This window comes from Bos grunniens, chromosome 19 (genome assembly GCF_055505025.1).
Source record: "Bos grunniens cultivar Pamir isolate PY7600 chromosome 19, Bosgru_T2T1.0, whole genome shotgun sequence".
In the NCBI taxonomy this organism is placed as follows: domain Eukaryota; kingdom Metazoa; phylum Chordata; class Mammalia; order Artiodactyla; family Bovidae; genus Bos; species Bos grunniens.
Window position 1 is genome coordinate 22178801 of NC_141183.1, and position 16453 is coordinate 22195253.

General features: G+C 41.7%; 1 protein-coding gene and 1 pseudogene across 2 annotated transcripts; both read left to right on the forward strand.

Moving 5' to 3' along the window:
- Window positions 1-9447: 9447 nt before the first annotated feature.
- KRTAP2-1 (keratin associated protein 2-1) lies at window positions 9448-10145 on the forward strand. The gene has a single exon (XM_086357750.1). The coding sequence runs from the start codon at window positions 9515-9517 to the stop codon at window positions 9893-9895; it is 381 nt and encodes a 126-aa protein (XP_086213876.1). The 5' UTR covers window positions 9448-9514; the 3' UTR covers window positions 9896-10145.
- Window positions 10146-12869: 2724 nt separating this feature from the next.
- Window positions 12870-13905, forward strand: LOC147351656 (keratin, high-sulfur matrix protein, B2A pseudogene; annotated as a pseudogene). Its single transcript, XR_015147614.1, has one exon. The product of XR_015147614.1 is annotated as a keratin, high-sulfur matrix protein, B2A pseudogene (transcript).
- The last annotated feature ends 2548 nt before the right edge of the window (window positions 13906-16453 follow it).

Below are 16453 nucleotides of genomic sequence, written 5' to 3' on the forward strand. Positions count from 1 at the left end.
CCAAATGGGAGGAACTATTTGCAAACTGTGTATCTGATAAGCAGTTAGTATCCACAGAACACAAGGAACTCCTACAAGTAAATAGCAACAGACCAAAACAAAAGACAGAAGAAAACCAATTCACTTAAAAAATAAGCAGAGGATTTGTAAACATTTTTTCAAAGAAGGCATATAGATGGTCAACAAGTACATGTTGAAAAGATGTTCAACATTGCTAATCACCAGGGCAATGCCAATCAAAACCACAGTGTGATATCACCTCACACCTGTTAGAATGGATATTCTCAAAAAGACAAGAGATAACAAATGCTAGTGTGATGATGTGGAGAAAAGGGAACCCTGGTACCCTGTTATTTGCGGGGGGGAGGGGGGTGTAAATTGCTACAGCTACTATGGAAAACAGTTTGGAAGTTCTTCAAAAAACTGAAAATAGAACTACTCTATGATCCAGCAATTCCACTTCTTGGTATACATCCAAAGAAGATGAAATCACTATCTCAAAGAGATTTCCACATTCTCATGTTCACAACAGTAATTTACAATAGCTAAGACACTGAGACAACCTAAATATCCAACAGATGAATGACTAAATAAAATTAGTTGTTAATTAGGCTAAATTATATATATATATACACACACACACACACACACACACACACACACACGTATATATATAAAATAGTCACAAAAAGAAGGAAATCCTGCCTTTTGTGATAACAGGGGTGAAACTTGAAGGCATAATGCTGAATGAAATAAGTTGGACATGAGAAAAGCATATATTGCAATGATTTCACTTATACATGGAATTAAAACCATCAGACTCAAAGAAACATAGAGTAGAAAAGTAGTTACCAAGGGCTGAGGGGTAGAAGAAATGAGATTTGGGTCCAAAGGCAGAAACTTTCAGTTATGAGATGAATAATTCCAAGGATCTAATGTACAGCATGGTGACTATAGTTAACAATACTATGACTGACCCTTGAACTACTCTGGGGTTAGGGGCACTGACACTCTGCACAGTCAAAATCCAAGTACAATTTATATTCTGCCCTCCATATCCAAGACTTCATATCTATGGTTCCTCTGTACTTTCAGTTCCTCCATATCCATGATGAAACCAACCACAGGTCATGTGTCACTATAGCATTTATGACTGAAAACGATTTCCATATAAGTAGACCCATGCAGTCTAAACCTGTGTTGTTCAAGAGTCAACTGTATACTGTATACTTGAAAGGTACTCTGAGAGTACAGCTTTAATATCCTCATCATAACAATAAAGAAATGACAATTAGGTAAGGGAAAGAATGTGTTAACTAGCCTTACTGTGGTAAACATTTTGCAATATAGACATATATCAAATCATCACAACATGCACCTTAAAATTACACAGCTATATGTCAGTTAAGTTCTGTCGCTCAGTCATGTCTGACTCTTTGTGACCCCATGGACTGCAACACACCAGGCTTCCCTGTCCATCACCAACTCCCAGAGCTTACTCAAACTCATGTCCATCCAGTTGGTGATTCCATCCAACCATCTCACCCTCTGTTGTCCCCATCTCCTCCTGCCTTCAATCTTTCCCAGCATCAGGGTCTTTTCCAATGAGCTGGTTCTTTGCATCAGGTAGCCAAAGTATTGGAGCTTCAGCTTCATCAACAGTCCTTCCAATGAATATTCAGGACTGATTTCCTTTAGGATTGAGTGGTTTGATCTCCCTGCAGTCCAAGGGACTCTCAAGAGTCTTCTCCAACACCACAGTCCAAAACCATCAATTCTTCAGCATTCAGCTTTCTTTATGGTCCAAATCCCACATCCATACATGACTACTGGAAAAACCATGGCTTTGACTAGATGGACCTTTATTGGCAAAGTAATGTCTCTGCTGTTTAGGTGGATCATGGCTTTTCTTCCAAGGAGCAAGTGTCTTAATTTCATGGCTGCAATCACCATCTGCAGTGATTTTGGAGCCCAAGAAAATGAAGTTTCTCACTATTTCCATTGTGTCCCCATCTATTTGCCATGAATTGATGGGACCAGATGCCGTGATCTTTGTTTATTGAATGTTGAGTTTTAAACCGGGTTTTTCACTCTTCTCTTTTACTTTCATCAAGAGGTTCTTTAACTCCTCTTCGCTTTCTGCCATAAGGGTGGCATCATCTGCATATATGAGGTTATTGATATTTCTCCTGGCAATCTTGATTCCAGCTTATACTTCATTCACTCCAACATTTCACATGATGTACTCTGCATATAAGTTAAATAGGCAGGGTGACAATATATTGTGTTGATGTATTTCTTTTCCAATTTTGAACCAGTCCATTGTCTCATGCCTGGTTCTGTTTCTTTTTTACTTTTTTTTTTTTTTGGATGGATAATTGCTTTACAGAATTTTGCTCTTTTCTGTCAAACCTCAACAAGAATCAGCCATAGGGATACATATATTCCCTCCCTTTTGAAACTCCTTCCCATCTCCCTACCCATCCCATCCCTCTAGGTTTTTGACCTGCATAAAGATTTCTCAGGAGTCAGGTAGGTGGTCTGGTATTCCCATCTCTTTAAGATTTTCCCACAGTTTGTTTTGATCCACACAGTCAAAATCAAACCTAAACAGTCAATGAAACAGAAGTAGATGTTTTTCTGGAATTCTCTTATTTTTTCTATGATCCAGTGGATGTCGGCAATTTGATCTCTGGTTCCTAAGCCTTTTCTAAAACCAGCTTGAACATCTGGAAGTTCTCAGTTCATCTACTATTGAAGCATAGCTTGGAGGATTTTCAGCATTACTTTGCTAGCGTGTGAGATGAGTGCAATTCTGCTGTAATTTGAACATTCTTTGGCATTGCCCTTCTTTGGGATTGGAATGAAAACTGACCTTTTCCAATCCTGTGACCACTGCTGAGTTTTCCAAATTTGCTGACATACTGAGTGCAGCACTTTGGGGACTTGAAATAGCTCAGCTGAAATTCCATCACCCTCACTTAGCTTTGTTTGTAGTGATGCTTCTAAGGCCCACTTGACTTCACATTCCAGGATGTCTGGCTCTAGATGAGTGTTTGCACCATCATGGTTATCTGGGTCATTAAGATCTTTTTTGTATAGTCTTTCTGTGTATTCTTATCACCTCTTCTTAATATCTTCTGCTTCTGTTTCTGTCCATTATTGTGCCCATCTTTGCATGAAATGAAAGTGCAGGCGGCTGCGACCACACACAAGCGTGGCCGAGAGGAGCTACCCTACGTCCGAGGTCAGAGGCAGAAGCTGGGAGGACCCCATGCCCGAGGGGCGGTGGCCAGGAGGAGGTACCCCACATCCGAGGTCAGGGGCAACGGCCGAGAATGCCAGGCTGCGATGGTGTAGGAACGGCCGGGAAGAGCTACCCCATGTCCAAGGTCAGGGGTGGCAGCTGAGAGGAGCTACCCCATGTCTGAGGTCAGGGGTGGCGTCTGGGAGGAGATACACGACCCCCGCAACCCCGGCCTGAGGCCAGGGGCGGCGACTGGGAGGAGCTACCCCACGTCCAAGGAGCAGTGGCTGCGCAGGTGCAGGAGGGCCTAGAGGAGCTATTCCACGTTCAAGGTCAGGAGGGGCGGTGGTGAGGAGATACCCCTCATCCAAGGTAAGAGAAACCCAAGTAAGACGGTAGGTGTTGCAAGAGGGCATCAGAGGGCAGACGCACCTAAACCATACTCACAGAAAACTAGTCAATCTAATCACACTAGGACCACAGCCTTGTCTAACTCAATGAAACTAAGCCATGCCGTGTGGGGCCACCCAAGACAGACGGGTCGTGGTGGAGAGGTCTGACAGAATGCGGTCCACTGGAGAAGAGAATGGCAAACCACTTCAGTATTCTTGCCTTGAGAAACCCATTAACAGTATGAAAAGGCAAAATGATAGGATACTGAAAGAGGAACTCCCCAGGTCAGTAGGTACCCAATATGCTACTGGAGATCAGTGGAGAAATAACTCCAGAAAGAATGAAGGGATGGAGCCAAAGCAAAAACAATACGCAGTTGGGGATGTGACTGGTGATAGAAGCAAGGTCCGATGCTGTAAAGAGCAATATTGCATAGGAACCTGGAATGTTAGGTCCATGAATCAAGGTAAATTGGAAGTGGTCAAACAGGAGATGGCAAGAGTGAACATCGACATTCTAGGAATCACCGAACTGAAATGGACTGGAATGGGTGAGTTTAACTCAGATAACCATTATATCTACTACTGTGGGCAGGAATCCCTTAGAAGAAATGGAGTAGCCATCATGGTCAACAAGAGAGTCCAAAATGCAGTACTTGGATGCAATCTCAAAAATGACAGAATGATCTCTGTTCGTTTCCAAGGCAAACCATTCAGTATCACAGTAATCCAAGTCTATGCCCCAACCAGTAACGCTGAAGAAGCTGAAGTTGAATAGTTCTATGAAGACTTACAAGACCTTTTAGAACTAACACCCAAAAAAGATGTCCTTTTCATTATAGGGGACTGGAATACAAAAGTAGGAGGTCAAGAAACACCTGGAGTAACAGGCAAATTTGGCCTTGGAATACGGAATTAAGTGGGGCAAAGACTAATAGAGTTTTGCCAAGAGAATGTACAGGTCATAGCAAATACCCTCTTCCAACAACACAAGAGAAGACTCTACACATGCACATCACCAGATGGTCAACACCGAAATCAGATTGATTATATTCTTTGCAGCCAAAGATGGAGAAGCTCTATACAGTCAACAAAAACAAGACCAGGAGCTGACTGTGGCTCAGATCATGAACTCCTTATTACCAAATTCAGACGTAAATTTGAAGAAAGTAGGCAAAACCACTAGACCATTCAGGTATGACCTAAATCAAATCCCTTATGATTATACAGTGGAAGTGAGAGATAGATTTAAGGGACTAGATCTGATAGAGTGCCTGATGAACTATGGATGGAGGTTCGTGACATTGTACAGGAGACAGGGATCAAGACCATCCCCATGGAAAAGAAATGCAAAAAAGCAAAATGGCTGTCTGAAGAGGCCTTACAAATAGCTGTGAAAAGAAGAGAAGTGAAAAGCAAAGGAGAAAAGGAAAGATATAAGCATCTGAATGCAGAGTTCCAAAGAATAGCAAAGAGAGATAAGAAAGCCCTCCTCAGCGATCAATGCAAAGAAATAGAGGAAAACAACAGAATGGGAAAGACTAGAGATCTCTTCAAGAAAATTAGAGATACCAAGGGAACATTTCATGCAAAGATGGGCTCGATAAAGAACAGAAATGGTATGGACCTAACAGAAGCAGAAAATATTAAGAACAGGTGGTAAGAATACACAGAAGAACTGTACAAAAAATATCTTCACGACCAAGATAAACACAATGGTATGATCACTAACCTAGAGCCAGACATCCTGGAATGTGAAGTCAAGTGGACCTTAGAAAGCATCACTACGAACAAAGCTAGTGGAGGTGATGGAATTCCAGTTGAGCTATTTCAAATCCTGAAAGATGATGCTGTGAAAGTGCTGCACTCAATATTCCAGCAAATTTGGAAAACTCAGTAGTGGCCACAGGACTGGAAAAGGTCAGTTTTCATTCCAATCCCAAAGAAAGGCAATGCCAAAGAATGCTCAAACTACAGCACAATTACACTCATCTCACACACTAGTAAAGTAATGCTCAAAATTCTCCAAGCCAGGCTTCAGCAGTAGGTGAAACATGAACTTCCTGATGTTCAAGCTGGTTTTAGAAAAGGCAGAGGAACCAGAGATCAAATTGCCAACATCCACTGGATCATGGAAAAAGCAAGAGAGTTTCAGAAAAACATCTATTTCTGCTTTATTGACTATGCCAAAGCCTTTGACTGTGTGGATCACATAAACTGTAGAAAATTCTGAAAGAGATGGGAATACCAGACCACCTGACCTGCCTCTTGAGAAACCTATATGCAGGTCAGGAAGCAACAGTTAGAACTGGACATGGAACAACAGACTGGTTCCAAATAGGAAAAGGAGTACGTCAAGGCTGTATATTGTCACCCTGCTTACTTAACTTCTATGCAGAGTACATCATGAGAAACGCTGGGCTGGAAGAAGCACAAGCTGGAATCAAGATTGCCAGGAGAAATATCAATAACCTCAGATACGCAGATGACACCACCCTTATGGCAGAAAGTGAAGAGGAACTCAAAAGCCTCTTGATGAAAGTGAAAGTGGAGAGTGAAAAAGTTGGCTTAAAGCTCAACATTCAGAAAACAAAGATCATGGCATCTGGTCCCATCACTTCATGGGAAATAGATGGGAAACAGTGGAAACAGTGTCAGACTTTATTTTGGGGGGCTCCAAAATCACTGCAGATGGTGATTGCAGCCATGAAATTAAAAGATGCTTACTCCTTGGAAGAAAAGTTATGACCAACCTAGATAGCATATTCAAAAGCAGAGACATTACTTTGCCAACAAAGGTCCATCTAGTCAAGGCTATGGTTTTTCCAGTGGTCATGTATGGATATGAGAGTTGGACTGTGAAGAAAGCTGAGCCCTGAAGACTTGATGCTTTTGAACTGTGGTGTTGGAGAAGACTCTTGAGAGTCCCTTGGACTGCAAGGAGATCCAACCAGTCCATTCTGAAGGAGATCGGCCCTGGGATTTCTTTGGAGGGACTGATGCTGAAGCTGAAACTCCAGTACTTTGGCCACCTCATGTGAAGAGTTGACTCATTGGAAAAGACTCTGATGCTGGGAGGGATTGGGGGCAGGAGGAGAAGGGGACGACAGAGGATGAGATGGCTGGATGGCATCACTGACTCGATGGACATGAGTCTGAGTGAACTCCAGGAGTTGGTGATGGACAGGGAGGCCTGGCGTGCTGAGATTCATGGGGTTGCAAAGAGTCAGACACGACTGAGTGACTGAACTGAACTGAACTGAATTCTGTGAAAAATGCCCTTGGTAATTTGATGGGGATTGTACTGAATTTGTAGGTTGCTTTGGGCAGTACAGTCATTTTCACATTGACTTCTTCCAAGCCAAGAACATGGTGTGTCTCTCCCTCTGTGTCATCTTCACTTTCATTCATCAGTCTTATTGTTTTCTGTGTACAGGCCTTTTGCCTCCTGGGGTAGGTTAATTCCTAGGATTTTATTCTTTTAGCTACAATGGTAAATGAGATTGTTTCCTTAATTTCTCTTTTGATCTTTCATTGTTAGTGTATGGGAATGGAAGAGATTTCTGTGTATTAATTTGTATCATGCAACTTTACCAAGCTGCTTGATTAGCTCTAGTAGTTTTCTGGTGGCGTCTTAAGGATTTTTTATGGATAGTATCGTGTCATCAACAAACAGTGACAGTTTTACTTCTTTTCCAGTTTGAATTTCTCGTATTTCTTTTTCTTCTCTGTTTGCCATGGCTAGGACTTCTAAAACTATGTTGAATGAAAGTGGTGAGAGTGCATACCAGTCAGAATGGCCATTATCAAAAAATCTACGAACATAAATGCTGAAAAGGGTTTGGAGAAAAGGGAACCCTCTCACACTGTTGGTGGGAATGTAAACTGATACAACCGTTACAGAAGACAGTATGAAGATTCCTTCAATAAGAAGGAATAAAACTACCATATGGCTCAACAATCTCACTACTGGGCAAATACCCTGAGGAAACCATAGCTGAGGAAAAAGACACATGTACCACAGTGTTCACTGAGGCACTGTTTACAATAGCTAGGACATGGAAGCAACCTAGATGTCCATTGACAGATGAACGGATAAAGAAGCTGTAGTACATATATACAATGGAATACTGTTGTTCAGTCACCAAGTCACGTCTGATTCTTCGTGACCCCATGGACTGTAGCAAGCCAGGCTTTCCTATCCCTCACCATCTCCCAGAGTTTGCCGAGGTTCATGTCCATAGAATCGGGGATGCCATCCAACTATCTCATCTTCTGTCACCCTGTTCTCCTTCTGTCTTCAATAATTCCCAGTATCAGGGTCTTTTCCAATGAGTCAGGTGTTCACATTTGGTAGCTAAAATATTGAAGCTTCAGCTTCAGCATCAGTCCTTCCAAAGAGTATTCAGGGCTGATATCCTTTAAGACTCACTGGTTTGATCTCTTTGCTTTCCAAGGGACTCTCAAGAGTTTTCTCCAGCACCAAAGTTTGAAAGCATCAATTCTTTGGAGCTCTGCTTTCTTTATTGTCCAGCTCTCATATTTGTACATGACTACTGGAAAGATCATTGCTTTGACTATATGGACCTTGGTCGACAAAGTGAAGTCTTTGCTTTTTAGAATATGTACTGCCAAAGCAAGCACTATCCATTCTTTTTTAGATTCTTTTTTCATATAGGTCATTACAGAGTATTGAGAAGAGTTCCCTGTGCTATACAGTAGGTCCTTATTAGTTATCTATTTTATATATCAGATCAGATCAGATCATAGTGGTGTGTTTATGTCAATCCCAATCTTCTAATTTATTCCTCCTCCACTTCCCCCTGGCAAACAAGTTTGTTTTCTACATCTATTATATAGGGAAAAAACCTCTGCCTTATTACTTCATAGTTGTAGCAACCATGTCAAAGTATAGTAAGAAAAATTTTATTACACAATTCCATATCACATACACAAGAAAGACAAGTATAAAAAATATATCTCAGGGAAAACCAATATTAAGAAAAACCAGAAAAATCAGAGTTGCCACAACGTGAGCTGGAAAAAAGGGGAAAAAAATAGATGTCAGTCTTGGGTATTTTATTCTAATACTCAGTGTATGAAAGTCAACTTTAACCTTTTCAATACAAATACATGAGCTGCAGTACTATTCAAGGCATGTACATTTCACTATGCTGTTCAGTCGCTCAGTTGTGTCCAATTCTTTATGATCCCATGGACTGCAACATGCCAGGTTTCTCCGTCCTTCACCATCTCCCAGAGCTTGCTCAAACTAATGTCTATTGACTCGGCAATGCCATCCAACACCACAGTTCAAAAGCATCAGTTCTTCTGTGCTCAGCAGTCCAACTCTATATCAAGCGAAACACAAACGTTTTCCCAAGGAATCCACACCAAAGACCATGTCTAACACCTGTCTGATTCACATGCAGGCTTTTCTGGGAATCTCTTGGGGGTCAAGGGTAGGATCTAGTCAGTGGTCTAGAAACTCTTATGCCTTTAATGTCTTTAAAAATTGTAGCCCCTTCAGCACCATTTTGCCCAGGTTTTGTCAGATGCCATCTACTCAAAATAAGCATCAAGAGCTGCTTCACCTCCAATGTTCCAGAGTATTTAGATTTTGATGATGAACAGCATGAATACATCCATATTTAGGGACGCAACAGATGTTCTTTAATGAGATTATGAGTATGTTACCAACAATGCAACCATTAGTCAAAACAAATTTCTATTTAATTGAGCAAACAATAAACAAGAGGCGTCATCATCTCCTGGCCAGGGTATATAAAGGGCCCAGAGCAGGAGGAAGACACTCACAGCTGAGAACACTCAACTCCTCTCACCACCTCAACCCCACTCGGCCCCACACACCACCATGACCGTCTCCTGCTGCGGCCCCACCTTCTCCTCCTTCAGCTGTGGTAGAGGCTGCCTCCAGCCCTGCTGCTACCGCGACCCCTGCTGCTGCCGCCCAGTGTCCTGCCAGACCACCGTGAGCCGCCCCGTGACCTGCGTGCCCCGCTGCACGCGCCCCATCTGCGAGCCCTGCCGCCGCCCGGTCTGCTGCGACCCCTGCAGCCTGCAGGAGGGCTGCTGCCGCCCCATCACCTGCTGCCCCACGTCCTGCCAGGCCGTGGTCTGCCGCCCCTGCTGCTGGGCCACCACGTGCTGCCAGCCCATCTCTGTGCAGTCCCCGTGCTGCCGGCCCACCTGCTGCCGGCCCGCCCCCTGCCGCACCACCTGCCGCACCTGCTGAGCAGTGCACTGCCTGCGCAGAGCAAGCAACCAGCCGTCTGAAAAAGTTCTGCCCCCATTTCTCTACCTAACAAACCTCTTGCCCTGAGCCCTTAAGACCTCACATCAACTAGGAACTGGAGATGCAGGCTCATCTATTAAGGCTTGGGCTGTTCTCAAGTAATAGTAACAACTTCCTTCTCCCGTTCTTAGATCTTAAGTCTTGCAGCATTTTGGTTTTCTAATAAACTTCTCTTTTTTGGCCCAGCAAACTCAACTTTGGTTTTACTTATTCATTCTATTTTTTGCATTAAATGTAAGCATAACAAAAATAGACTGATTGCCTACTGTCTGCAAACCATAGACTGTATTAAAGTTGGGTTAATGTCACCCTATTCAAGGAATTTCCAGGAGATGAAACAAACTCACAGTAATTAACCAATGATTAGAATATGAAAATGTACAACACACTGTCAACAGAGAAGTTGCTATCGATTGGGGAGAACAAGAAAGATTGAAAAAGAAGCTAACATTTCATATGAGTTAAGATTTAGGTGTCCAGATCTCAGGGAAGATGGCATTTTCAATAATGCAAACAGTATTGACAAAGGTATAGAGAAGTTGTTCAGAGATGATTAGAGTGGGATATAGGTAAAGTAATAATGGAAACTCATTTTAGAAAGTTGGTGTGCTTTTAGAACTAGCCAAAGGAATATGCCATTTATTCAACAAACACAAAGAACTGTTGAAAGCCTTAGGGCAGGGGAATGGATGGCAGGAGGTGGGCATAAGGATGATTTCTGTGGTAGATGTTTATAAAAACAAAGGGCCAAAGGCTAGACATAATAATGACTATACAGAAGCAATCAAGAGACCACTGCCATGGTCTAAGTGATACACAGTAAGAGTTAACTGAGATATTACCATGGAATAAAAAAGACACAAAGAATATGGCAGACATAGAAACCCAGGTGGAGAATGAACCAATCTGAATTTAGGAAACAAGAAACAACTAGGAATAAAATACTTAGAAATTGCAGATCTATGGGAAACTCTTCTGGTCAGAAGATGCTTAAAACGATTTTTAAATATTTATACTTACTTGCTGTGTGTTTAAAACCACACAGAAATGTTAGAAGAAAACAGAGAAGACAGTGAGTTTTACTAACTTTAATTGATCCTGGAAAGCAACACAGTTTAAAATAAAATGAACTGATCTAGGAATGAGGAATAGAAGTTTTATACCCATCTCTTCTGGCTGTGTACTGGCTGTGTGAATGGAGCAAGCTCTCAGCCTCTCCAAAGTGCAGTCAATCCTAAACTCCATAGCATTCTAATATCAACTGATGCTGAGAGGAAATTAGAAATAGTTCACACCACAACATTAATATTTCAATTTAGAACCTTGAGGCTGAATGTTTCCTTCTTTTTTTCTGTTTCACAACATCAATCTTTTTTCAGATTTATTTATTTTTAATTGGAGGATAATTTCTTTGCAATATTGTGTTGGTTTCTGCCATACATCAACATGAATCAGCCATAGGCCCATGTATGTCCTCTCCCTCTTTAACCTCCTTCTCACTTCCCACCCCATCCCTCCTCTCTAGACAGTCCCAGAGCACCAAGTTTGAGCTCCCTGTGACATACAGCATATTCCCACTGGCTATCTGTTTTACATATGGTAATATATGTGTTTCAATGCTACTCTCTCTATTTGTCCAAACCTCTCCTTTGCCCACTGGGTCCACAAGTCTGTTCTCTGGTCTGCATCTCCATAGGAACATCCTGTTCCTATGTTCAACTCTGGCTTATTGGTACTATGCCAATTTGTGCACTAGAATAAGATATGAGGCAGCAGATTGGGTCTTCCCTTCTACATAATCCTTCAGTGCCCCAGGCATAATAGTATTCAATAAACACGTGCTATTTATAAAAAGAATGATGTCAGTTTCCAAACCTATAAAATTAAATGGTTGGACAAAATGATATATTAAGTTTTTGATCTCTAACATTCAGTGATTCCCCTAACCATCCTTTAACATCACACCTGCAGTCATGGTTACCATGATGAGGACATCTTTATTGACGCTGCCATGAATCACTCTTTACTGTAATTCTATCGCTGTACAAACCAAACCTCCACCTCATAAAAGCTAACTATGTGCTTCTACTCAGGGTTGGAAGGCAAGAACAAACCTACCACAAGTAGCAATAACGTATGCTTTTGACCACCACTTTTTTCATTTTCTCCTGTATAACTCCAAAATTCTAATGGAAAATCGCGTACTTTTGGAAACCACCAAGAATTGTTTTGACCTTTGTTTTGCTGAAATTTATCTTGATCTCTTTGCACTTGTATCTACTGAATGACACTTGATCATCCATTCCCTTCGTTGTAGTTGTTCAGTCATTAAGTAGTGTCCAACTCTAATCTGCCTTATAAGACTGTGATCCAAAAAAAGTGTTCCCTAGCTTCTGCTTCTTATTTTATTGGTTCTCTTTCCTAAATTCAATCCTCATGCTCTTTGGTCTAATACCATCCTTTCATAGGAAACAAGTTGTAGTTACATAAAAAATGACATAAATTGAAAATGAATCCCACTTTTGAGAAATAAATACTGCTCAGATAATCCATAGAGAAGTGATTCTTATCCTTCAGAGAGAAATGTCAGTTACACATAAAATTTTTGTGACTTTTTTTCCTAATTAGTGGGTATGAATTTTAGTCCTTCTTTTAAATTTGTGTTATTAATATTAACAACAAAATACAGTAAATTGGGATGGAGATTTCATACTCTCCTCAGTGATAAGTGTTTCATCAAGTCTGAATGTGTGAAGTTCAAGAGAGATCATAGAAATTGGAGAGATCCAGTTTCTGGAAAGATCTATGAATTCCTATGAATGTGGAGTTTATCAGTTTCTATGTGACTGCTTGTAGAAACTATAATTTCAATTACCTAAAAAAAGTAGGAAGGCTTAGACACAGGACAATCAATGGTTAATAATTTTATTCTGGAGACTGAAGGTTTGGAAAATATGATCCCATAGTCACATTGTCTTATGAGTGACAGTGATGTAATCATAAGCATAAAACAAAGGCTGAGACTTGAAGAGAAATTACAGCATTATTTGAAAACAAAACATCAGTATTTTTACCAAAGACAAACACGTTTGGTGAGTATTAGCTGAGCAATAAGGAAAATCCATTTTGGAGATATATTTAAAATAACTCATTATTTCAACAATCAGAGGGCCCTGGAAAAGATTGTTTGAAAGAGTAATAAGATAAAAATGCTGTCCATCACAAAAACAGGAAGTGGCAAAACTCTATAAAAGGCCTGAGTGGAACAAGCAGACCAAACTCAGAAACTTCTCCAAGCATCCCAGCTCTCAGCCTAACCCCTGACACCATGGCCTGCTGTTCTACTAGCTTCTGTGGCTTTCCCATCTGTTCCACTGCTGGGACCTGTGGCTCCAGCTGCTGCCAATCAACCTGCAGTCAGACCAGCTGCTGCCAGCCAACCTGCCTCCAGACCAGTGGCTGTGAGACCGGCTGTGGCATTGGTGGCAGCACTGGCTACGGCCAGGTAGGTAGCAGCAGAGCTGTGAGCAGCCGCACCAGGTGGTGCCGCCCTGACTGCCGTGTGGAGGGCACCAGCCTGCCTCCCTGCTGTGTGGTGAGCTGCACATCCCCCTCCTGCTGCCAGCTGTACTATGCCCAGGCCTCCTGCTGCCGCCCATCCTACTGTGGACAGTCCTGCTGCCGCCCAGCCTGCTGCTGCCAGCCCACCTGCATTGAGCCCATCTGTGAGCCCACCTGCTGCCAACCCACCTGTTAAAAACCTTCTGATGGAAATCCTAAGACAATGGCACTTCAAAGTTAGCCAGTGTAGAGTCCCAACAAACTTCTAACCACTAGCACCCATAACCCAGTCTACCACCTCATGTCAAAGGCTACATAATTTTCCTAACATGGAAATTGATTTATAATAAAAAACCAAAAATATTTCATAGATCTGGATATGAACAGAAGTCCTACAGTGTGAAAAGAAATGTGTAATACTTTACTATAAATATCTTCTGAAATGTTTCAACGACTCATCGGCCTTTGGATTTAATAAAATTTTTCATTCTTCAGTGATGAAGTCATTGTTGGAGCTTTCTTTTCTTTGGTATCTGTTATTGATATTGGGGTACTGGGATTTCTCAAAATGTCAATAAATGTAGTGTAGTGCTGTGGTTTTTCTTTATTATTGTGCTTTTAGCAGTGGCCTTTAAAAGGTGGTTTTCCTTGTCTATCTACAGTCAAAATATATGATTAAAAGAATACATCAGTATTTAGACACTATTCCCTGAAGTCCTCAAGTATGCCAATTAATGGGTTAGGTATCCCAGAATACCAATTTTATGTCATTTGGCTTCTTGAGGTGTCACCAAAAATATTCAGTTCATTCATATATGATTCTGTGGACAATTCTTTAAATCATCAAGGATATAAAAGCAATACATAATTGGAAAGACAGTTATTAGCATAAGGTGTGGGCTTCCCTGGTAGCTCAGCTGGTATAGAATCTGCTTGCAATGCAGAAGACCCCTGGGTCTGATTCCTGGGTCAGGAGGATCCCCTGGAGAAGGGACAGGTTATCCTCTCCAGTATTATTAAGCTTTTGTGGTGGCTCTGACAATAAAAAATCTGCCTGCATTGTGAAAGACCTGGGTTTGATCCCTGGGTTGGGAAGATCCCCTGGAGGAGGGCATGGCAACCACTCCAGTATTCTTGCCTGGAGAATCCCCATGGACACAGGAGCCTGGTGGGCTAGAGTCCACGGGGTTGCAAAGAGTTGGACGTGACAGAGCAACTAAGCACAGCACAGCACAAGGTGTAAGGCATCCTGAACCCTAGTCCCCACTTTGTAACCCACAATCCATGAGCTCTTGAACAAGTCCAGGGCCCTGTTTCTAACCTGGAGAATGATACAATTGAATTTTATTTCTTGCAATGTCCCTTACTGGCATAGGATATTAGATCATTTCCTAAATAAGTGACACATTGATAATTAGTCCCTTCAGATGCCCAAAGGGGAAAAAATATTCAATGGTCAAATAGTGTTGCATGTGTTATCAACATATGGAAGGTATATACAGCACCTTAGAAAATTAAAAGGACTGAGATGTCCTATAATAAAGGAATCTCTATAACCATCACTCTGTGGTTCCTGGAGAATCCTTGAGTCATTTACTACCAACTGTTGAAGCTGAAGTTCCAATACTTTGGCCACCTGATGCGAAGAACTGACTCACTGGAAAAGACCCTGATGCAGGGAAGGATTGAAGGCAGGAGAAGAAGGGGATAACAGAGGATGAGATGGTTGGATGGAATCACCGACTTGATAGACATGAGTTTAGGCAAGCTCCAGGAGTTGATTATGGACAGGAAAGCCTGGTGTGCTGCCATCCATGGGGTCGAAAAGAGTTGGACACAACTGGGCGACTGAACTGACTGACTCTGAACATCCTGTTATCAGTTAACTCTAGTACTCCTCAAAATATTCTTTGGAAAGTGAGGAAAGGGAATTACAACTGATGTGTTTTATAATACCTACACAATTCCCTCCTGTATTGTGAAGCAGAAAATAAATGTCCATTGCAGGGCTGGGTTTATATGAACACGAAGTTGGTATCCACCATCCTCATGCTAACCTCCAAGGAGCGTTCCAGAATGAAGCAAAGATGAAATAAAAGACACTTAATGGAACTTCTGTGCTAAAGGATGAATTCTTTGGTCATAAAATCAAAGTGGTGAGTCAATAGCTGGAGGCAGAGGAGAATGGGAATGATTTGTTGCTGTTGTTGTTCAGTCACTAAGTCGTGTCTGACTCTTTGTGACCCATAAACTGAAGCAGGCTAGGCTTCTCTGTCCTTCACTATCTTCCTGAGCTTGTTCAAATTCACGTCCATTGAGTCAGTGATGCCATCCAACATTTCATCCTCTGTTGCCCACTTCTCCTCTTGCCCTCAATCTTTCCCAGCATCAGGGTCTTTTCTAATGAGTCAGTTCTTTGCATCAGGTGGCCAAAGTATTGGGGCTTCAGCTTCAGCATCTGTCCTTCCAATGAATATTCAGGGTTGATTTCCTTTAGGATTGACTGGTTTGATATCCTTGTAGTCCATGGAACTCTCAAGAGTCTTCCCCAGCACCAAATTTTAGGAATGTTTACCTAAGGGTTATTAGATGTTCTTCTGGAGGATGAAGAAGTTTTGAAACTGGAGAGAGATGTGGTGGTTACACAACATTATGAATGCACTAAATACCACTCATTTGTACACTTTAAAACATTTCATTGTATATTATGTGAATTTCACCTCAATTAATCAAAGAGATGGGGTCTCCATTAGTGCATATTTCAAGAATTAGAAAAAGGCACCACCTTGAGGTAGACACAATGAGGAATACACATGTTGTTGAGACACAGTTCTGTGTAAAGTATCTACTTCCTCTGAGTAGGCAAAGTCCTTCATCTGGACACAACCTACACACTCAGACACAGTGGCTCCAAAATGTGGTCATCACTCTACCCAC